This window comes from Trematomus bernacchii, unplaced genomic scaffold, assembly GCF_902827165.1.
Source record: "Trematomus bernacchii unplaced genomic scaffold, fTreBer1.1, whole genome shotgun sequence".
Taxonomy (NCBI): Eukaryota; Metazoa; Chordata; class Actinopteri; order Perciformes; family Nototheniidae; genus Trematomus; species Trematomus bernacchii.
Genome location: NW_022987593.1, coordinates 15,033,290 through 15,056,861, shown reverse-complemented (window position 1 = coordinate 15,056,861; position 23,572 = coordinate 15,033,290). Strand labels below are relative to the sequence as shown.

Below are 23,572 nucleotides of genomic sequence, written 5' to 3'. Positions count from 1 at the left end.
ACTAAGCTTAAAACCTAAAGCCTTGTTCTGTTACAGCTTTAACATTAAAGACAGACCAGTATGACCAGTACAGCAGGAAATTATTTGTTAAGGTCTAACTGGGCAACTTGTGTTTTGTTTGTAACTTCAAACAGAACAAATGTACTTTTTCAGACTTAAAGGTCCCCTATTATACTGTTTTTCATCAATATATTATAGGTCTCAGATATATACAAACATGTCTCTGATTGGCTGAAACACCAAACAGATCATTGCAGCTTCCCATAATCCCCTCTGTTTCAGCCCTGTTTCAAAAGTGCTGATTCTGTGTCTGATACTTTAGATGAAAAATAAGGAGCCCCTCCCCACGCCCCTCTGAGAGATATTTGGTTAAAAAGAACACAATGGTGCTCTAGGAGGAGATTCAGGTGATAAGGTGGGGGGGGGGGGGGGTTACCTTGGTTGGTGATTGGCTAATGGTTACACAAGCCAAAACATCGTTATGACATCATTAAGTTGCCAACATCTGATCAGCTCATTTTCAGACAGGTTTTTATATAAATGATCAGGACAAAAAGAGAGAGAATCTTTTTTCCTGAAACTTTCAGAGTCTCTTTACACAGAGGGGACACATGTTGATGTAGAAGAGACATGGAGAAGAGGGGACACATGGTGATGTAGAAGAGACATGAAGAAGAGGGGACACATGTTGATGTAGAAGAGACATGAAGAAGAGGGGACACATGTTGATGTAGAAGAGACATGAAGAAGAGGGGACACATGTTGATGTAGAAGAGACATGAAGAAGAGGGGACACATGTTGATGTAGAAGAGACATGAAGAAGAGGGGACACATGTTGATGTAGAAGAGACATGAAGAAGAGGGGACACATGTTGATGTAGAAGAGACATGAAGAAGAGGGGACACATGTTGATGTAGAAGAGACATGAAGAAGAGGGGACACATGTTGATGTAGAAGAGACATGAAGAAGAGGGGACACATGTTGATGTAGAAGAGACATGGAGAAGTGGATTTTGCATAATAGGTGACCTTTAAATACAACGTTATCTTAAAGCGAATTGTCATATACAGTATTTCTGAATTATTCGAGACTGGGAATCTCCATCTCACTGGTCGGCCAAACTGGTTTATCTGTTAACTTTAGAGGGAGGTGAGCAGAGCAGGTTTCAGGTAAATAAAACATCCATCTTTACAGGAGAAGCTGCTGTAACAAAAATACAAGTAAGCTCACAACAAATTGAAAATAAATAAGATGTTGGAGAGAGAAACATTAGCTTTCCCGCCGAGAATTCGATGAGAGGATTGAAACTAATGTCATGTTGGTGCGTTTAAGCAGGCTGGAGTCAGGATTCAGTTAGCCTAGCTTAGCATAAAGACTGGAAGCAGCCTGGCTGTTGCTTCTACATTTCTGTTTGTGTACAGATTTAACTAGATATAACATGTTCACCTGTAGCTTTAGTGGAATATGTTATTTTTGACTTTTGAAAGAGGCAAGCTAGCATTTTCCCTCTGAATTAAGAATTCATGCTAAGCTAGGCTAACATCCAGCTCCATATTTAACAGAGATACATGAAACTCTACCTTCTTATGCAGCTTGAATTAAGACCTGTTTAATGTTTCTGTTTGTGTAGAGATTAACCTACATATAACATGTTTCTTGTAGCTTTAGTGGTAGATGATAGATTTTTAACTTTTGACAGAGGCAGGCTAGCTTTTCCCCTCTGCTTCAAGACCGTATGCTAAGCTATGCTAACGTCCAGCTCCATATTTAACACACATACATGAAACTAATTGTCATGTTCTTGTCTAACTTGAATAAACACCTGTTAAACTAATCCTAGATCTGTCCATGTTTTATTGTAAATGATTTGTCAGCACCCTAAATTGTTTGAAGGTTTTGCTGCAGTCCTTTCAACAAACACAATAACATTCATACTGACCTCACACCACGCTGAAGAAATGACATATTCAAGCCTTGAAAACACATGAGTGTAAAAATATAAAGTACCTGTCATAAATATATATCTATATAAAGATATATATTTATGTTTATATTTATAACTTTATATAGAAATTAATATTCTCTGTTCAGTCTTTCTTTCCTTTTTCATCTGTTGAGATAAAAGTTCTTCTGCTCCTGGAAATTGGAGACGAGACAAACGACAAACACAAAATCACAGCGGCCTCCATTTCCCATGAGTCTTTGCTGCTGTCCCTGTGCACTGAAAAAACCTTTAAAGTTGACTTTAATTAAATGTATTATAACGACAGATTTCAGATAACTGTATTAGGTTAGTTGAAAGCAAATATATTAAGTTGAACCTAATATATTTGATTGAAACTTAATATTATTGCTTTCAACTAACCTAATACAGTTATGTTACATTTGTTGACATAATACATTTAATTAAAGTCAAGGTGTCAGTTTTTCAGTGTTACTTGAGCCTACGACGCCTTCCCATTACTCGATCTGTACTGAAAACAAGATTTTTCTGCGCATGTGCAAATATACCGCTACTTCCCATGATGCTAACTCAATAATGTCAAAGCGATTTACAACATTTTTCTGGGATTTTAGATAAAATAACATTATCTTTGATTTGATTGGTTACAAAATAGAAGACTTAACTGTGTCCTTATTTAAATAATCTCTTGTTTTGGTAAAGAATGTCTAGAATAATTAAGTCCTTCATTAACAAAGAAAAGTGTTGGAAGAAGTACTCTGAGCCTTAAAGTATAAATACAATATATGGCCCTAAAATACTCTTCTGCAAGTTAACGTCCTGCTTTCAAATTTGTACTTAAAAGTGCATCAATTGTAATTAAAGTACAAAAGTAAAAGTCATCGTTAGCACAATTTTGAGCTAAATGTACTCCAAGCATCAAAAGTAAAAGTGCTATTTATGCAGAATGGATATTTTCACAGTATTATATTATGGTAATTATATGATCCTGTTTTTATACATGTAAGAACATTTTAGTATGACAACATGGACCACATTTAGATACTACAAATACTGTGTAGATTACTAGTACAGAATTGTATGTTTTGGACGTTGTTATTGACACTAACGGTTTTTAAAAACCTCTGTAATTTTTCCACAACGCCGTAAATCTAAGCAAATGTTTAGAACAAATCTGGTTTACGGTACAGATCGGGTAGTAGTGTGTTTGCCAGCAGTGTGAACCAGGAAATGTAAAGTACCCCAGAGTTTTATGTTAGAAATGTTTAGTACTGGCTCCCAGCTCAAAGAAAAGGCCAGATCCTAACTTGCATAAGTTGGGCAATTTGTACAATTGTCATAAGTTGCAATAACTGACATTTTTATGATCGAAAAGTCAGTTTTCAGTCCCCTTGAATCTTCAAATCAACCCAAAATGTATCAAAATCAGCCCACAGGGAGTACAAATGCGGCCACTTTCTGGTTAAAATGGCCATTTATGATCCTGAAAATGTCATAAATAGATTCATTCAACATCCTCAATAACCCAGAAAACTACTCCAAAATTGTCCAAATCTGCAAAGCCATGTTCAACCTATTTGTCTGAATAGCCTTATTAATGCAACTTATGCTAATTGTGCAAGCCTTATTAATGCAACTTCTGCAAATTGCCCAACATATGCAAGTTAGCATCGGGCAATTTCTATGTGCTGGAGACCCATACTATACATTTCTGACATAAAACTTTGCGGTACTCAACAATTCGGGCATCACAATAGGACTCTATGAGCTGGCAAATGGACTAAAGTTAATTAAAAGATGCCTCAACCTATTGTCTGATTAGCCTTATTAATGCAATTTATGCAAATTGCCCAACATATGCAAGTTAGCATTCGGCAGTTTCTATGTGCTGGGGACCCATAGTATACATTTCTATCATAGAACTTTGGGGAACTCAACATTTCCGGTTCACAATAGATCTCTATGAGCTGGCAATTAAACTAAAGTGACACGCCCTCAACCCACAGTGTTGTGTTGCCCAACATATGCAAGTTAGCATCCGGCAGTTTCTTTGTGCTGCGGACCCATACTATACATTTCCATCATAAAACTTTGGGGTACTCAACATGTCCAGGTTCACAACAGTACTCTATGAGCTGGCAAATGGACTAAAGTTAACTAGAAGACGCCTCAACCCACAGCTTTGTGTTTCCCACCGCAGCACCGGCACGCCACCCCGCAGCGGTAGCACGCTCTGAGCGGGGCGTAGCAGCACATGCAGGGTGCCAGCAGCGACAAACCCACCAGCGCCGTCCATCGCAAACAGAATCTCTCATCGTTTGTGTCGCACGAACACGGGTCGGAGAAATCCCCCTCCGTGTCCGACATGCAGTGGTAGAGCAGGCTGTCGGCGCACCACATGAAGCTGACCCTCCGGATGCACGTCTGGATGGGGTCCGGTGCTTCCTGGCAGCGACCTCGTCCATTATCCTCGTGGTTAAACATGTCCTGACAGTAAACGCACCGCGAACGCTCTCCGTCCTCCTTCCTCCGCTTGCCTTTGGGCTGCAAGGAAAGGCAATGCAAGTTTATTTATATAGCACCACAAGGCAATTCAAAGTGCTTTACAAAAATGAAAGACATTAAAGGTCACCTATTATGCTAAATCCATCATGTCTTTTATACATCAACATGTGTCCCCTCTGTGTAAAGAGATTCTGAAAGTTTCAGGAAAGAAGATTCGCTCACTTTTTGTCTTGATCCACACATATTTGTGTAGCATATACAATTAATTGCTCCCAGACATTCATGTGGCTTGCTAGTTTTGCCATCTGTAACCTCTATAGAGCGGTGCAGTGATGAGTCCTAAAACCCGGAAGTGAGTTAGCATTTCACCACTTCCGGTTCCCTCGTCTCAGAGTCAACGAGAATTCTCCATAGGATTTTGGAAAATAGCTGGAAATAAGGTCTGTGGTTGAGACAAATTTAAGAGACGGATAACGTTTGTTTCTCCAACATTAAATACATCAGCAGTGACCCCACTGGGGATTTCTGAAGAGTTAACGTGTCTGAAAAACGATGGTTGTTAACAAGTGGCTGAATAGGACTACAGAAGTTGTGGAGGACGTTGTACGTCATTACACCGAACACGTAAACACTCCTCTAAGTTTGTTTGCCCTGTTCTGCTTGAAAGCAAGTACCTGCCTCCTGCAAACTGTTAAATCAAACGCTTCAACTTGTAACATTTAGAATCTGTATGTTTGAATATGGATCTTAAGTTGCCGTGACGTTGAAGTCGTGCGACCCTGCTGTACTCGGCTGTAGTTCGTTTATAGCATAACGTTAGCATTTTGCATCTGGCGATTAGATTTATGATTCGAACATTTTAAAAGTAGGGTAGACATGTGGAGATTATCCGGCTGAACAAAACGTGCATTTATCAAACAGGCTTGTTTTCCACAGACCTTATTTTTTACAATATTCCCAAATCCTATGGAGAAATCCCATTGCTTTTTCGTCGAGGGAACCCTTGCGCAGCTTACTTCCAGGTCGGCCTACAACAATACATCATCACTGCACTGCTCAATGCACGTAGGGGGATATAACCACCTGCAGGGCTCTCGGCTGCAGCGTCACCACCGCCCTTCGACCCCCGATCGACTCCATGCAGTTAGATTTGCCGGTGCATCCCCTCGTCACGTTGCAGCTCAGCGGGTACGGGTAGGTATAGTCGTGTTTGGGCGCCTCGCTCTTGGCGAAATGTACGTAGGCGTCGAGGTTTTCTGGCTGTGAGATTTTGGCCCGCGTGGAGTTGGCGTGGCGGTAATCCTCGTAGCCGGTGGTGAGCCACGTTCTCTCGCGGGGGTTGATGCGTACGATCTCTTCCTCCTCCACGTGGAAGCTGACGTGACGAGGGAACATGTGCACTGCCTAAAGAGACACAGAGGAGGGGTTTAAAACGTTATCCTCCAGAGATGCATGAGGTCAGCAGACACAGAAACACAGCTGCTAACGGAGGTCCGCTGTTACTGACTCTTTATGGTAAGTTGTCCTCAATGTGTTCCACAAATACATCTCAACATACTGTATGTGCAACATTTTAAATAATGTTTCTGTACAATCTGGATCAAAGGAGTTCATCGTTTTTTGTGATTGTTTCAGGGGTCTCAAACTCAATTTAATCGCGGGCCACATCAGCAGGTTGTAACTTTAAGACTTTATAAATATCTAAATATATAATATATATAAAATAATGTATTATATTACATAATTGCCAATAATTGCAAGTCTCTTCAGTGCGCATGTCACAAAATGAGATGCATTGTGGGACATGTAGTTTATGGACAACGTGCTTCTGTAAAGCGGAACGTAACCGTATAATAAACATATAATATTTTTTGCAAGCTCTTGTGGGCCACATGAAATGAAGTCACCTTGAGTTTGACACCCCTGTGTTAAATCCTAGATGTTATCCTCCAGAGATACATGAGGTCAGCAGACACAGAAACACAGCTGCTAACGGAGGTCCGATGTTACTGACTCTTCGTGGTAGGTTGTCCTCAATGTGTTCTACAAATACATCTCAACATACTGTATGTGCAACATTTTAAATAATGGTTCTGTACAATCTGGATCAAAGGTTTTTTTGTCATTGTTTCACCTTAGCTGAACTCCTTCCTTTAGTGTAAGCACATTAACATTTGTGCACTGATCACTCAGCTTTTTGAAAGTTCCTTCTGTGGATTTTAGTTTCTAAATCATCTTTACATATCAAAACAGGTATTACTTGGGGTATTGCTCAGTTCAGGGTGCTGCTATTGTGCAAAAAAAATTGAACTTTTTAGGGTTAATTAAGATACATTTTATTAAATAAACCTATCTGTGATTCTATGTCAATATGGTCAAAGAAAAAGTATTTTCGATCTTGGGTTATTCAAACCCTAGCTAACCTGATCCAGGAAGTAGTGATCCGAGGGCCTGTGGTGCTCGTAGAAATGTCCCAGAATGCAATGGTGTCGACGCGCCTCGCAGAAGTTGTGCGGGGCGAGCGAGTGCATGGCCGGCTCTCTCTCTCTCTTCTGGGACGAGTTGGACGAGCTGTCGGTGGCCGTCTGCAGGACAGAGAGGACACCAGTGACTACAGGCCAACATGAGGACTTTACACACTGTGTGCAACATTTTAAAACTATGATGAGGACATCTTGAAGTAAAAATCTTCCTATTTTCTTTTCAGCTTAATTCCTCTCTGAAAGCACCTGAGCTCCACACCACCAGACTTTTGCAATTAGGCAAAAGACCTCCAGAACCGAAGCAGTGTGTCAGAACACGTCTTGGGTCTGTGTTAAATGAGTCCCAGTCCGGTGTTTTGCTCAGCATCGTGTGTGGAGTCATCTTCAGGGTTGATCAGAGCTGAAGCTTGCATGTGGCTCACTGAGATCACACAAGAAGACTTCCTTCAAACACCAGAAAAAACTGCCTAACTTCACAGCAAAAATAAATGAACTGCTTTCTCACATTTCTCAGTTGTGAGTGGAAAGACTTCTCCAACAAACACATTCCCGCAGTTCCTCCACATCTCCTCCGTTATTTATGGACCTCCAGAGGAAAGTGTGGAGGAAATTCTTAAGAAAAACTGATTAATGATTCATGGAAAAGTTTGTCTTTTGTTTTATTTAATAAAGTAATAAAGAAAGTCAATATGCAAGTGAAATCTATCTCAAATGCAGGAGCAGAGCAACTTCATCCTCAGAGGATAGAGAAGTTCTGCACCCTGAACACAGCTTACAGTCACACTATAAACTCATGAAAGGAAACATCCCACCATTAAACCATAAAACCTCCAGTCCTTAACATTTGCATATCCCCCTTTTACACTTCCTTTTGCCCTTCTGAAATATAAATCCTTAAATGTGGGGTAGGTCATTTTGGAGAAACCGGCTCGAGTGCGCTAGAATTTGAAAATACACAGCCGGAACAAATCTGCCACTTCCTTATAGAGCCCCTCCTCCAACACACACGAACGCGCACATGACCAATGAGGGCACGAGATAAGTTTGTGCACAGATGGAAGGCTGACAGGCAGGTAGGCCATCCAGTTATTTTAGCCGGGCCGGCTCAGATGATTGGTCGTGCTTTTTACAGTACTACGGCTTCCACAGATGACATTTTTGTATGGATTTGTTGTCAAAGCACTTAAGATATTCATTGCTATCGGGATGTTAAGAGCATTCCATGGAATATAACAAAAAGTGTATCTCGAGCCGGTTTCTCAAACTTACCTACCCCACCTTTAACATATGTCTCTGTTAAACACATACAAGACTACAAATACAATTTAACAGTGTAAAAGGCAATCAGAGTATAAGACGATATGTTTTAAATGATTATATGATAATTTGACACGACAGAAAGCACGTCCTCATGACAGGGAGGGTTTTTATTGACTCCTGACGAAGGTTGATCTACATCCTCAGGCGTCTCTTCCTCCTCTTCCTCCTCTTCCTCCTCTTCGTCCTCTTCAGGGAGCCAGACGGGCCGACAGGACGGAGAGGAATGATCTGCAGCCACGTTCCCCTCACTCAGCTTTAAACGAAGCCAGCTAAGTAAACAAGAGCTCGGTGACGGATTAGTGACAGGTGAGACTCTCTTTTCCAGCGCTGGACATCCTGAGGAAACAATACACCCTTTTTTCTTTGAAGCCACTCGGAAGACGGAAAAACTGGACCCTGAAAGAGGAAGCAAGACCTTGACCCCTCATCAGACTGAGGATGGAGGGAAGAAACTTGCGGTACATTTAACTCAGATTACTCCAGTATAACCAGTGTCATTAGTGGCAAAATCTGCATCTCTTGTTAAAATCGAAACCCCAAATGAGGAACCCAAGTTCAAATCTGACCTGGGAACATTTACGCATGTCATCCCCTTTGTCTCCCATTTTCAAAACTGTCACTCCGAATAATGAGATGTACTTCTTCTTGGACCTCTCTCTGCCTTTCTACTGAATGCAGACACAGGTACATTCTCACATGTACGCTGCACGCCTCACAATATTACAGAAATGGTTGATTGAATACCTCCTGATATCTTATCATAGTTACAAAAAATGGATGTGCATTTTTGTCGTTAGAGAGATTATCTCATGTGTTGAGGAAACTCTTGATAACTGTGTTAGGGAAAGGTCCAAATAGCAGTGTACATGACAGAGGAATGGTTCATTGTTCAATCTATCTGGGATGCACATCAAAAAGCTATGCATGGGAGGAAATGTGGCACAATAAATGAGGAAAACGTAGTCTGTGTCTAAAAGAAAACCCTCCCAACTGAAGTGTGTGTGCTGCTCCTGTGTTGGTGACAAACTCCAAACAGGACGGCGACATGTGTCTCCAGGATACCAAACCCCTGCCGACCATCACACTTCCTGTCCGACACCCCCCCCCCCCCCAAGGCCACAGACACACAGTCTGCTCGTAACGCTGAAAACAAAAGCAGCATCTCCTGTCCAAATCCGATGCCAAAATAACAAAAAAACAGCCCCTCCCTATGTTCTCCTGACACGCTATAGAAACATTGAGAATGAAAATCAGGAACAAGAATCGCTTTACACAGATATCCCTCAATATCGCCAAATAAATGACAAAATCTGGGACATTGATTTCACTCCAGTAGTCACGTTATCCTCAGAGTTCACCGGTTGTTTACCAGCTGGAGGAGGGAGAGTTTCTCACCGTAAAGACGTCGTCATCTCCGAGCTCCGCCTCATTCTGCAACGTCGATGAAGACGTGGTCGACCCTGCAGGAGGCACAGGAGAATCAGTGTGACAGGAAGTGAGACAGCGTTATCTTAATTTGTTCAGTATAACAGAAATATCCAGAAAGTATCAGCCATGTTTGGTTAGCATTAGGGTGCTTTCACATGATATAGTCCAATTGGCTAGTCCAACGCAGGAAGTCATTTTGGTTCGTGTTTTATTTAGTCTGGTTTGGTTTCACAATTTGTTTTTCCTCATTTTGTTTTCCTATAGCTAAAATAACCAAGGTGACATTTCCTCCCATGCATAGCTGTTTTATGTGCATCCCACATACATTTAACAATGAACCATTCCTCTGTCATGTACGATGCTATTGGGACCTTTCCCTAACACAGTTATCCAGAGTTTCTCTTAACACATGATGTGGGGGAAACTTCTGAAGCACTTGGAGTCAGGACTCAGAGAGACACGAGGAGAGCTGGAGCTTTGATGTCAAACACTGATGGGTTTATTTGGAGTTACGGCCGGAGAATTCACAAAACAAGTCAAAGAGTCAGAGGTTCTGACTTCACGGTAGAGTTGCCACGTCAATTCTGAAGAACTCTCCCCAGACCCATGAATTTAGCTAGTTCAGAGAGAATAATCAACATTCTTTATCAGTGAGACTAAACAATTATGGACCCTGAATCTAACTAGAGCTCTCGTCCATAGAAAAGAATGTGCGCCAGGGAACCTACGTCCCTGAACAGTAAACTACCTCATGGCGGCTTGTGCTCTGTCATAGACTGGCAACAACAATGCACCCAAGCTGCTCCTCCTTAAGAGAGATAGCAGCAATACCCAAGGCCGTAGAACTTATGCCATGGGAAAGGAGACGGTGAGAGGAGAAAATGATGAACTTTGTCAAAGGTTGAATACCTAAGCAAATTATTCCCCAACACATGAGATAATCTCTCTAATGGCAACAATGCACATACATTTTTTTAACTATGATAAGATATGAGGAGGTATTCAATCAACCATTTCTGTAATATTGTGAGGAGTGCAGCGTTCATCTGAGTATGGACCTGTGTCTGCATTCAGTAGAAAGGCAGAGAGAGGTCCAAGAAGAAGTATGTCATTATTCGGAGAGCAAAAATACACGCATCCTTTACTCAAGTAGAAGTACAGATACTCGTGTTTAAAATTACTCTGGTAAAAGTAGAAGTACTGACTAAACTTCTTTACTCAAGTAAAAGTAAAGAAGTATGGGCTTTGAAATGTACTTCAGTAAAAAGTACCCATAACTAGCAGCTGTTTTAAAGAGTACCTGACCTCCCTTTATATTAATAGAACAATAATGTCATTGTTAGCTAATGAATGTTTCCATGCTGAACAACGGCAACATGACAACGTTTTCATTGGTCCCTCTTCTTTAGAGAAGACCAGGAAATGATGGATACACGGATCGTGTTCAAATCAATAGGCACGCAATGACTCTAAATAATAATGATCACGCCACCAAACACACATTCAAACTAAAGGAACCAGCCTGTTTGGAAAATGTGAGAAGTAGAAAGTACAGGTATTTGTGTTCAACATGTAAGAAGTAGAAAGTACAGGTATTTGTGTTCAAAATGTAAGAAGTAGAAAGTACAGGTATTTGTGTTAAACATGTAAGAAGTAGAAAGTACAGGTATTTGTGTTAAACATGTAAGAAGTAGAAAGTACAGGTATTTGTGTTCAAAATGTAAGAAGTAGAAGTAAAAAGTCAGAAAAATAAGTACTGTAGTGGAGTAAAGTACTGATACCAGAAAAAGTAGAGTAGTGACTCTTGAAAGGTATCTCAATACTATTTTCTTCTTCTGTATACTTTACTCTAAGTGTGTGATCTGTACCTTCGGTCAGGTCCTCCAGCGCTCTCCTCACCCCGCGGTCGAAAGCTCGGGCGTCCGACGGGCTCTGGAAGGTCAGCCCACACTTCCTGTTGTCCACCCACCAGTGGTGAAACGTGGGCGTGGCCTTCGTGTAGACCAGGTCCTTCTTCAGGAAACACTGCAGAATCACCTGGAGAATAATCACACAAAGAAAATGTCACTTAAAACATAACCCTCAGCAGGCTCCATACATTTCAGCTTTGGCATAGATTCAGAGACTCACAGATATAATTGTTTTCACTGTAGGCTACTGACCAGTCTTTCTTAAAACTAAAACACTTTTAGTGCACCTTAATCCGTGGTTTTAAAGGTTGAAGTAAACTAATGATGTGCAGACAGACTTTCTTCAATTTATCGGTTCCTTTGAGTTAATGCATGTGAAGCAGGGGTGTCAAACTCAATGTCATCGCGGGCCACATTAGCATTATGGTTGCACTCAAAGGGCCGGTTATAACTTTAAATGTGATTTAAAGTTACAAAAAACGGGCTCAGACATTTGTTGGGAGCCCGTTTTGGGGGACGGTGCCCCATAGTACTGGACTAATTGTTGTGAACATATTCATGTAATGTATTGCCTCTGGTGACCTATATATTATTGTTATGTTTTTGTTGTAATGTGTCAACAACTTAAAAATAAAGTATGAAAAAAATTGTGCAAGTAAATACAAATAAAATAGAATAGTAATAGTGCAATGCATGTGCAGCGACCTGCTTGTCTTTGAGGCGTTCTCCGTGGATGAGGAAGGCGTTTCGCCCCAGCAGCTCGCTGGCCAGCAGCCTGCAGACGCCCACTCGGCTCAGGCAGCCATCTTGTGCCAACCAGCCGCCGCTCGACTCGTCTCGGGTCATCACCACCGCTTTGACGCGCACAATGTAGCTGTCACTGCAACACACCAGAGACACAATCAGTTAGCATTAAGGCTGGATCAAATATCAACGTGCGGTTATTGTGACTGACGTTGCAATCGCGATATGAATCATGAATTTTTTCTTTCTTTATTGCAGCTCCATTTGCAACACCAACAAAAACACATTTTTAGAAAGAAACAAGGAAACATTTAACGTAACATTGCAATCATTGAAGACAATATCTTCAAGACTCGTAGGCTAAGAGGCGGTACATCTCTAGACGGTTGACCAATCACAACAGAGCCGGCCAGCTAACCAATCAGAGGAGACTGGGCTCTGGTTTCAGACAGAGGGTGAAAAGAGGTGCTGCAGCACAGGCAGTATGAGAAAAATAAACATTAAAGCATGGAGACATGTCACAGTAGAGACACTACATACTGATATGAACCTGAACATCAGGAGGAGAGGACTCTTTAAAGTAGAGACACTACATACTGATATACACCTGAACATCAGCAGGAGAGGACTCTTTAAAGTAGAGACACTACATACTGATATACACCTGAACATCAGGAGGAGAGGACTCTTTAAAGTAGAGACACTACATACTGATATACACCTGAACATCAGCAGGAGAGGACTCTTTAAAGTAGAGACACTACATACTGATATACACCTGAACATCAGCAGGAGAGGACTCTTTAAAGGAGAGACACTAAATACTGATATACACCTGAACATCAGCAGGAGAGGACTCTTTAAAGTAGAGACAATACATACTGATATACACCTGAACATCAGCAGGAGAGGACTCTTTAAAGTACAGACACTACATACTGATATACACCTGAACATCAGCAGGAGAGGACTCTTTAAAGTAGAGACACTACATACTGATATACACCTGAACATCAGCAGGAGAGGACTCTTTAAAGGAGAGACACTAAATACTGATATACACCTGAACATCAGCAGGAGAGGACTCTTTAAAGTAGAGACACTACATACTGATATACACCTGAACATCAGCAGGAGAGGACTCTTTAAAGTAGAGACACTACATACTGATATACACCTGAACATCAGCAGGAGAGGACTCTTTAAAGGAGAGACACTACATACTGATATACACCTGAACATCAGCAGGAGAGGACTCTTTAAAGGAGAGACACTAGATACTAATATGAAATCCTGAAAACCAATCACAACAGAGCCAGCCAGCTTACCAATCAGAGCAGACCTGGCTCTGGTCCCTTTAAAGATGGAAGTCAAGTGTTATTGATCTATTTCGTGTCTCAGCAACGAATATTTTAGGACAAAAAATGGCGTCCTTGCTGTTCTTACTTAAAGGGGACCTATCATGCAAAATGCACTTTTTGATGTCTTTTATACATAAATATGTGTCCCCGGTGCGTCAGGGAACTCACGAAGTGTCAGAAAATAAAACCCTCTCTCTTTTCCTCCGTTCCCAAATCTCTAAAAACGGGGGTACAACGGAGCTGATCCAGATTTCCGTCCGATATGACGTAATATCGGAAATGTAGGCTGGCTTTACACCCACGGCCCTATCAGAAAGTTGCTATCAGAAACAATGCCCGACTGTTTTGGATGTAATATGGTCAGTGTTTACATTAGCATCGCTAACACTCAGAGCTAACCTGTACTGGAGAGCATGTGTCTGAAGAAGCAGGAAATAAAAAGGAACTCACCTTGTGGTATAACCGGCAAGAGAGAAAGCCTTTGAGCTCCATACTGTTTCAGAAATAATCCTTGATAATCCATGATATGGCGTTTCATTACGGCAGTATTTAGTTTAGACAGTAGCTGCCGGGTCCCGCATGAGCTCAGCCCCCTCCTTTTTTTTATTAATCAATTCTTTTTTTTTTAAAGCTTTTTACCCCAAATCAGCACTTTTGAAACAGGAAGTGAAATAGAGGGATATGAGGCATGGCTAGAATGGGTGATCCGTTTGGTATTTTGAGTAAAACACTTCATAGACATGTTTTTTCTATATTTTTATATATCTGAGACCTATGCTATTGCCTAAAACTAGCATGATAGGTGACCTTTAATTTAGGATTACTCACCTGTGATTATATACTCAGTTTAATAGGAACTGTGAAAAGCCATTTTTGCATGAAAACTAGTTGCAGCTCTACCAAACACACACACACACACACACACACACACACACACACACACACACACACACACACACACACACACACACACACACACACACACACACACCACACACACACACACACACACACACACACACCACACACACACCACACAGTGATTAGGTTGTTTAGCATGTCGAGGTAACATACAAAGGTCTGGATTTAAAAAATAAAATAATAAAACTCTCTCTCTCCGTCTTGCCTTAAGTACTCAGACATCTCTCGTACATCCTGTTTCCACGGTCACAGAGTCACAGCGGTCTCCGTTGACGACAGGCTGTCGAGCGGTGCTGCCGCCGACGCCACATCCTAACCGGCCTCACACACACACACACACAACACACACACACACACACACACACACACACACACACACACACACACACACACACACACACACACACACACACACACACACACACACACACACACACACACACACACACTGCTTCCCTCCGCTGTGTGATTCAGCCTGCCTGTCAAACAGATGGTGCTTGTGTGTGTGTGTGTGTGTGTGTGTAGCATGAGTCATCACTGCATTTGCCGGCAGCGTGCAGTGACACACACACACACACACACACACACACACACACACACACACACACACACACACACACACACACACACACACACACACACACACACACACACACACACACACACACACACACACACACACACACAGGAAGGACTTTATACTCAAGTTTGGTTCCAAAATGAGAGATCCTCCATTTGCAAACACTGACACCTTCACTTACAAAATGACTGATGATGTAAAATATCTTTCATAGGCTGCAGTCAGTTTTGTTTATGGTCTGTCCGAGCAGTCGTGCCCCTTATGCTCAACACACACTTTTCTCTCTACTTCTCTAGTTGGTAATACTACTGGACTTCTACTATACTACGAACATAGTATTTACTACTTTTACTTAATTAAGGGATCTGAGTACTTCTACCTCTGCTCATTAGACATGAAGACATCATTAAGAGTCAGCGTTCTGTCTCTTGCAGGTTTACAGTAACACTCTCCATTAGACACAAGCTTACTTTTCCGTAAGCGCTGTATCACCGATGATTCCTCACACTGGCCGTCTGTGCAGAGATAGAAGCTGACTAACAGTCTCTGATCAGAAATGCATTACAGAGCCAGTTTATATCCCTTTTAAACTGCAACCTAAGACCAAACTCACACCAGAATAAAAGAGTCCATTTGTCCTGATAAGAAGATGCTGGAGTGTGTGTGAGAGAAACTGCCTCTGGAGGGAACACAGGGATTTTAGCCTCTGCAGACCATTTACATGCACACAAACCTAACACACTACAGGAAAGGGAAAACCCCAATTAAGCATAATCGGGCCTCTTTATTTTACTCTGTTACTCTGCCTATCTTATTTTTGCTTCTGTCTCTTCACTGTCTCTTTGCTGTACATCCTAAATGTCCCCGCTGTGGGACAAATAAAGGATTTCTGTTTCTCATTGTGATTAAACCACTTGTTTACAGTCAAAAATGTTTCCAGAGTTCCTAAATAAGAAATGTCCTTGCTTCCTGCAGTGGAAACAGGCAACACAGAGTTATTAATAGAGGCCCAGTTTGGCCCACAAACCGCCTGTTGGACATCCCTGCCCTCGAACGGCCTCGTCCTCAGAGGACAAGCTAATGAAACGGCTGCTTACAGCACTTTACCAACAGTGTGTGGATGCACTTAAACAAACAGTCTCACACACTAACACACACACACACACACACACACACACACACACACACACACACACACACACACACACACACACACACACACACACACACACACACACACACACACACACACACACGCAGCAGGAGATGACCATAGATGCAGATAATAGCCTCTGGTGGGCTGTTTGCTCCATCATCAAGACACACAGTACATAACTACACACACTGCTCCCTCAGGAACACACATGTTGTCAATCACACACGCACACACACACACACACACACACACACACACACACACACACACACACACACACACCACACACACACACACCACACACACACACACACACACACACACACACACACACACACACACACACACACACACACACACACACACACGCACACTCGTGACATCATGGTCATCAGCGTAGAAAATGTTGTTTCTTGGATCAGCAGCAGATGGTGTTTCGCTCTCTGCCAAACTTCTCAATGAGTTCCCTCTTCTCTTTTTGTCACAAACACAGCCACTGAACTTCCAACAAGTCCTGACCTTCAGCTGCGACACGTTTTCATGTTTTAAACTGTTTTTATTTGTCGCCGGATGTGTACAACGGGACAGTAGTAGAAGTCAATCTGCAATGCGTGCATCGCAATTTTGAGAGGACCCAAAAAAGGAAATCCATCTTCCATCAGCGGCGTCACGTTGCAGGTCGGAGTCCGGTCATCGTCACGCAAAAACTCAACACCTGCTGCAGGTAGAGTGGAGTTCAGCAATAAGGTCCATTACTGCATGATCATCAGTGGAGTTTGGACGAATGCATTGACTAGAAGGTGTGTAGGTTGCTAAAATGATTTGATGGTTTGTATGTAAAAGACAGTGCTGATACCGCAGCTATAGTGATATCTTGTTTCATGACTCATTTGACACATTTATCCAGATTGTGGTACATTGTTTACAGTGATTGATATACTATTTTTCATTTTCATTTTCATTTTAATTGTTAACTCTTTCCACTTTTAAGTATCCGTATTTTAATGTTGAGCACACTAGTCCTGTAACAAAATAATTTATCTATCTATCTATCTATCTGTCTGTCTGTCTGTCTGTCTGTCTGTCTGTCTGTCTATCTGTCTGTCTGTCTGTCTGTCTGTCTGTCTATCTGTCTGTCTGTCTGTCTGTCTGTCTATCTATCTATCTATCTATCTATCTATCTATCTATCTATCTATCTATCTATCCATCTATCCACCTTCTTAGCCACCTGAGGTTAGTTGAGGGGTGTCTGACTAACATTTATGATAACAACAACTCTCTTTATGTGTTTTTAATCACAGCTGGAAAGAGATAAATGATCATATTGAATTCTGTTTGACGCTCTCCTGAAATCTCTTCATGTATACGACCACCACAGTGTTTCCTCTGAAGTCGCCAGCCGCTCAGATGGAGGTCAGCGCGGATATAAAATCGATGTTTCCCTGTGTGGGTGGAGCCGGATCAGGGACACTGGCTGACCTTTCCCCAAAGTCATTTCCTCCCCCCCCCCCACCCCACCCTCGCCCCCCTGCCAGCATTATCGACTGCTCTCTGTCGTCCGGATCCGGGGCATCAGTTAGCCCGATCAATAGAAAACACCCCCACAAAAACACCTCCGGAGAGGGGCTAAGAGAGTTCCTGTCGCTAACCGTCCAATGGAGACCAAGAGTCCTTGACCCACAATAAAAAAGCAGGTATCGCAAAAGATAAAAAAAGCTCGGTACAAAAGAGAAGATCATTTCAAAGCAGATTTTACTGGACGCAACATTTGGTCTGTTGGGTTCATATCCGGAAAAGCATAAATATAGTAACAATTAGCAAACATTTAAAGACCTCAACTTACTCTTTGCGAAAAACGTTGCTCTATAAAGCTGCTTTTTTGGATGTCATTCAACTATGTTTTAACATTTCACCTTGGCACTTTTTGCAGCATTATGTGTTTTTACAATGTATATTTTTAACTAATTTCTATCTCTTTAAGGAATTGACTTTTTGTTGAATGTATTTTATTTGTTATTTGTTATTGCCTAAAGCACTTTGAATGGCCTTTGTGTCTGAAATGTGCTATATATTAATCAACTAACCTTAACCTTCCATTAGAGAGGACACCTTACACATTGAAGGCTGAACGGCAGGTATTTGATTATACATGCAGTCCCTTTATCAAGTTAAAGATTTAGATGTAACTGACAACAAAGGGATAACTGATTGCACCAATGCAGTTTCAGAGCTTATAGACTTGTATGTCTTTTAATATTGTTGGTATCATTTCACCTCCTGCTCATTTTGGAGAAGCTACAGATTGTCTGCTGTTATATCTTCATGGTTCTTAGACTTGTAATCTTAACTTTGACGACTTGGTGCATCTCAGGTTTTGGTGTAACGTGCAGAAAGGTGTTGGATGCATAAAGCTCTGGGACACTTGCACAGTTTCCCCCTTCTATTTGAATTAGCGTGGACGCATATTTAGCTTCTATTCGACAGTATACATTATGACTTCTGAAGAGATCTCACTGCTTGAGTATATTTAGTCGTTATTATGCTTCTGCGTTTGACTCTGCTTTGTCGGATGTTTTTTGGTTAAACTTAACTTGACAGTATAGTTACAACTGGTCTTATGTTCTTTCTGAACACACCTTCAAAGTAGAGGTATTCAGTCTTCTTCGAGTCCGTAGCAATCTCAGATGTCGTTCTGCCAGTATCGGGCACAGGCCACAGCTGATGGTTCTGCCAGGTCTTCTGGACTGCACCGGGGGGCATCGGCACATTCCAGTAGGTGGGACATTGTCTGCACTGATCCACAGCTGCACGTGTCTTCTGTGGTGTAGTTCCACAGGTATTCAGTGCCAGTGCATGGGTCTTACATTTAAATAACAGAAAGTTTCCTGCGTCTCCTGCTCTTATGAAGAGTCTGTTTATATTAGTGGTTTTGGAGCTGATGACTTGTTACGGATATAACAGTATCTGCAAATATATCGACCAAATGATAACAAGAAATACAAGAAAATATGAAATCATGTCTCCATTACATGGTTTATCCACCACATATTTGAAGTACATTTTTTGCGGAAGACACATTTCCTCACCTGTTGACATAATGTTAAATCTTGATTGTAAAAAGATCTTTCTGTAGCTTGCATTGCATTAATAAAAGAAAAGACTATAATAAATAAAACGAAAGTTGTGTCCTTTACTCATGGATTTTGAATTGATTTGAATCAAATTCTACATATAATTAAAAGAACATCATAGCAATATAAAATGTCACCTGAAAACAAAATGACCAAGTTTGGGGATGTAAGCTCAGCCTTTACGTAGCCTGAGATGTTTATGGATTTTGTTGGCTGGGCGGACAGAAGAGACCGTTAACAGAGATTTTAGAGAGTAAATATATTTGAAACCGAAACAGGCAACGAAAAAACCAGTATCTATCACACTCTTGTGCTAACGTTTAGCCTGGTACCTGCTTCTCTCTACGGCCTGGTGCAGTCTGGGTAAACATCTCACAAGTGGAGCCTATTATCTGGCTGTACGCCGCGTATGAGTCATGTTTACCTGCAGGGGTTTGCTCAGCACGAGGCCATCTGAAGGAAAGGAGCTGCTTCGTCAGGTTACCTGCTGCCTACGCTCTCTCCGCCCCGAACAAACAATCTGATTGGCTGAGGACTCTGCTCCACGCTCCAATTAATGGACAAATACTCCAAACCCTATCCCAAAAATGACGGAAAGCATCTGTGTGGTGATACGGATGGCGGTCGTATAGTTGGGAAACAAAGTATTTCCTATACCTGACAACAAGATCTGTGGAGTATCATGAGTAACCAGGTCATGATTTTCAAAACGAGACATTGATCTTGATTTCCCAAATTAATTTTTGAGGTGCTTTGAGCACGAGGAATACACTCTTTCCTGTAGTGTGTTCTATAGGTTTTAGTGCATGTAAATGGTCTGCAAAGGCTAAAATCCCTATGTTCCCTTCAGAGGGAGTTTCTCACACTCCCCCCCTGAAAAGCCTTCGATGAACTCCTTTGTTTACTTCTGGAACAAAGTGACATCACTATGTAACACTTGTCTTCTATTGGCTAGCACTCCAACACACTTTAAATGACTCACAACAAGGTGGATTATTGTAAGTAAAGGGGTCATGATTTCTGGAAAGAGACATCAGTTTTTCAAATGTATTTCTTTGCCATTTTTATCAACCACAACCACAGAGAAGGCAGACATCTCTATGGAAGATTTATCCAACATTCAGCATCTCACACCAAAACAATCTGGATGCATAAATACAAATGGAGGTGAAAAGAACACAATGTATTTTAGATTTTGGGGTGAACTGTCCCTTTCATAATAATAAGGACATGTTATAAGAAGATATAATGCCCGCCTTTTGTTGAACTGGTCACAACCTGTAGACATGTGCAGCCTGACGATGAGTCACAACATACAGTGGCCTCATTTGAAGAGGTCAGAAAGGGAGCTTCTGCTAAACACACATGTATATGATTCAAGGACAACATGCAAACATGGCGTTAATAAAGAAATGTCACATGTGTGTGTCCATCAAAAACCTCCTCTGCACCCCCACTGTTATGATGACTGTCTCACATCTGCAGGAGAAACCTCAAACAACCTCTCCAAACGAGGAGGAGGAAGATTTATGAGGAAGGAGGATGAGGAGAAAGGCCCCTGAACCCCCTCATCATGACATGAGCCCATAACAACATCAGCACCGAGCGTGTGATCAATAACAGCGGCGGCGCGCAAACAAGCGGCTAATCATAATAAATAGATGAATGATTTATTTTATATTATGTATTAAAGGGGGGTCAGGTGGTGGGGGGGGGGGGGGGGGGGCGGTGTACTCACTCGTCTGGGCACGTGTCCTCGTTCATTTTTTCCCGTTTCACCTCCGGTAATAATAAGCTCCCGCCGCGGCTGCACGGTGCGGCGTCTTCATGTTTCCTCGCCCTTCAGCGGCAGGAGCGGCAGAAGCGGCAGAAGCGGCAGGAGCGGCGAATCCAGTTCTCCCCCGCGATCCTCTCGGTTTTTAAATCCCGGTGTGCGTTATGTGGTCTCAGATCTCCTCCTCTTCCTCCTCCTCTTCCTCCTCCTCCACCAACACCACCTCCTCTTCCTCCTCTTCTTCTTCTCCTTTCACCCCTCAATTAGCCTACTGGAGAGCATCCGAAGAGGCGCGCATCTGATCTCCTCTTCCACCTCCTCCTACGCCTTTTCTTCCCCCTCTTCTTCTTCTTCTTCTTCTTCTCCTTCTTTTTCTTCTTCTTCCGCCTCCTCTTCCTCCTCCCTCGCCGACCCGAGCTGGAATGCGGTGACCGAAAATGGTGCGCTGGTTTCGGTGAGGATGGCCCCGGACGAGCCCCATCTCCTCCTCATTACTCCATGTTGGATTCAGTGAGCGCAGACAGAGAAGAGCGAGGAGCAGGAGGAGGAGGAGGAGAGGAAGAGGAGAGGAAGAGGAGGAGGGGGGGCGGTGACGTCAGACCCGAAGGACTGCAAAGTCACGTGTATTAACATATAATAATAATAACGAAAATAATGGTAAAAGTAATAAATAATCATAATAAATAATAGTATTAATAAAAACAATAACCTACCTTGTATGTAACTACTAGTGACATATTACATTGATTACTTTTGGATTCACTTTCTTAGCTTATTTCTCAAACTAGACAATAAAGCTGAAAAGTCCTAAAAATACAGTATAATGAAACCAGTCAGTAAACACAACACTGCACTTCACACTTACTCAAGTTCTTAAAGTCTTAACTTGAAACAGAGCAACATAACATTTTTTTCATTCTACATACAGCAGCTTTTACTTATAATTATATTGCTGGTTTTAACCCCTTTTGGTCACTGCACTTGAATAGTTGTAATTTAATTTTATATTTGTTCTCAGTTACATTAACATTTTCCTGACTAGTGGCCTAACTCCCCAACTTCATATATTTGTAGAAATTGCTAGGCTAATATACAGTGTTGGAGATTAGCATAAAGTAGAAGCGTTAATATAAACAATTGAAACACTAGAAAAAAAGATGGCAGCCAACAATAGTAAAAGTCCTACAATATTCTTCTAATAGCAATGATACAAGTAGTCAATAATGTAGTATTAGGCTTCTACTTTTACTGAAGTGAAAGATCTGAGTAACCTATTGAACCTACACAAAATATAAAAACCTTATTCTGTAATATTTGATTCTCAGTTCTGATAATTGACTCTATAGGACTGACAAGCACCTGCTAATCATTTTTCTTAATAAGAGCCTCAGTTTATTTTCCAATCAGTTTATTATCAGCTGTCCATCAGAACAACCAGCCACTGCTCTCCTTCTGTCACATTTATAAAGCACTGTGTTTTAGTGACACCTTGTGGCAGAGGCATGTCACTGCAGCTGCACTTCACATCTGCTCCACATCTGTCCTCACTATAACAATCCTGAGTGTTTATTTGAGTAGAAATATCATGGACGTTATACTTTATATTTCTTAGACCTTATTTAACTGTGACTCTGTATTTTCTGTGTTGGCCTCACTTTATTTGGACAGTCCAGAGCAGATTCTAGACGTCATGTCCAGGGATTTTAATAAATATCCACCGAGCTTAAGGTGATTTTCAGTCATGTAAAAACTACTGAAGAGAATCTCAGCAGACAATATGAAGATCCATCTTATATCTCAAATGATTCACTCTTAACTAAGATCTCTTTTTAGATTATATTAGATGTACTTTATTAAACCCATCCTGGGAAAAATATTTGTGATTTAGGAGAATATAAACAAGATATTGCAGATGGATTAAGATTGAAATAAAATTGAAAAATAAACAAAAACAGTAAATATATACATTTCAAAAGCGGAAGATACAGTATATAGAGTATCTCTATTGAATACCCAATATATTACATGTTACTTGTTAGATGCTTTTATCCAAATACTCAATACTGTGGGCAATCCCCACAGGAGCAATTTGGGGTGAAGTGTCTTCAGGGACACAACGACATGCTGACTGCAGTGGGGTTTGAACCTGTGCTCCCCTGATCAGAACACCAACGCACTAGCCCACTGCGCCACACGCCTCCTTACACTGAAGTGAAGTCAGTTTAAACTATGAAAGGCCAACATACAACCAACATGGGATACCATTAACATTATAAGTTGCCTTTGAGTATG

The 23,572-nt window shown here is 41.5% G+C and overlaps 1 protein-coding gene across 1 annotated transcript; it reads right to left on the bottom strand.

Annotated features, from left to right (window-relative positions):
• Window positions 1–967: 967 nt before the first annotated feature.
• On the bottom strand, window positions 968–21,806 carry spred2a (sprouty related EVH1 domain containing 2a). Its single transcript, XM_034129708.1, has 7 exons — window positions 21,245–21,806; window positions 12,318–12,492; window positions 11,571–11,739; window positions 9,670–9,734; window positions 6,895–7,056; window positions 5,555–5,875; window positions 968–4,510 (listed from the first exon to the last, which is right to left on the bottom strand). The coding sequence occupies exons 1-7, from the start codon at window positions 21,268–21,270 to the stop codon at window positions 4,136–4,138; spliced, it is 1,293 nt and encodes a 430-aa protein (XP_033985599.1). The 5' UTR covers window positions 21,271–21,806; the 3' UTR covers window positions 968–4,135.
• Window positions 21,807–23,572: the final 1,766 nt, after the last annotated feature.

Excerpts from the sequence above, each read along its gene's own strand:
- spred2a (XM_034129708.1), bottom strand. The coding sequence starts at position 21,270 with ATGAACGAGGACACGTGCCCAGACGA. Across the intron at positions 9,735-11,570 it reads GCTGGAGGACCTGACCGAAG|GGTCGACCACGTCTTCATCG; the intron begins GTACAGATCACA and ends TGCCTCCTGCAG. Across the intron at positions 4,511-5,554 it reads TGCAGCCGAGAGCCCTGCAG|CCCAAAGGCAAGCGGAGGAA; the intron begins GTGGTTATATCC and ends CTTTCCTTGCAG.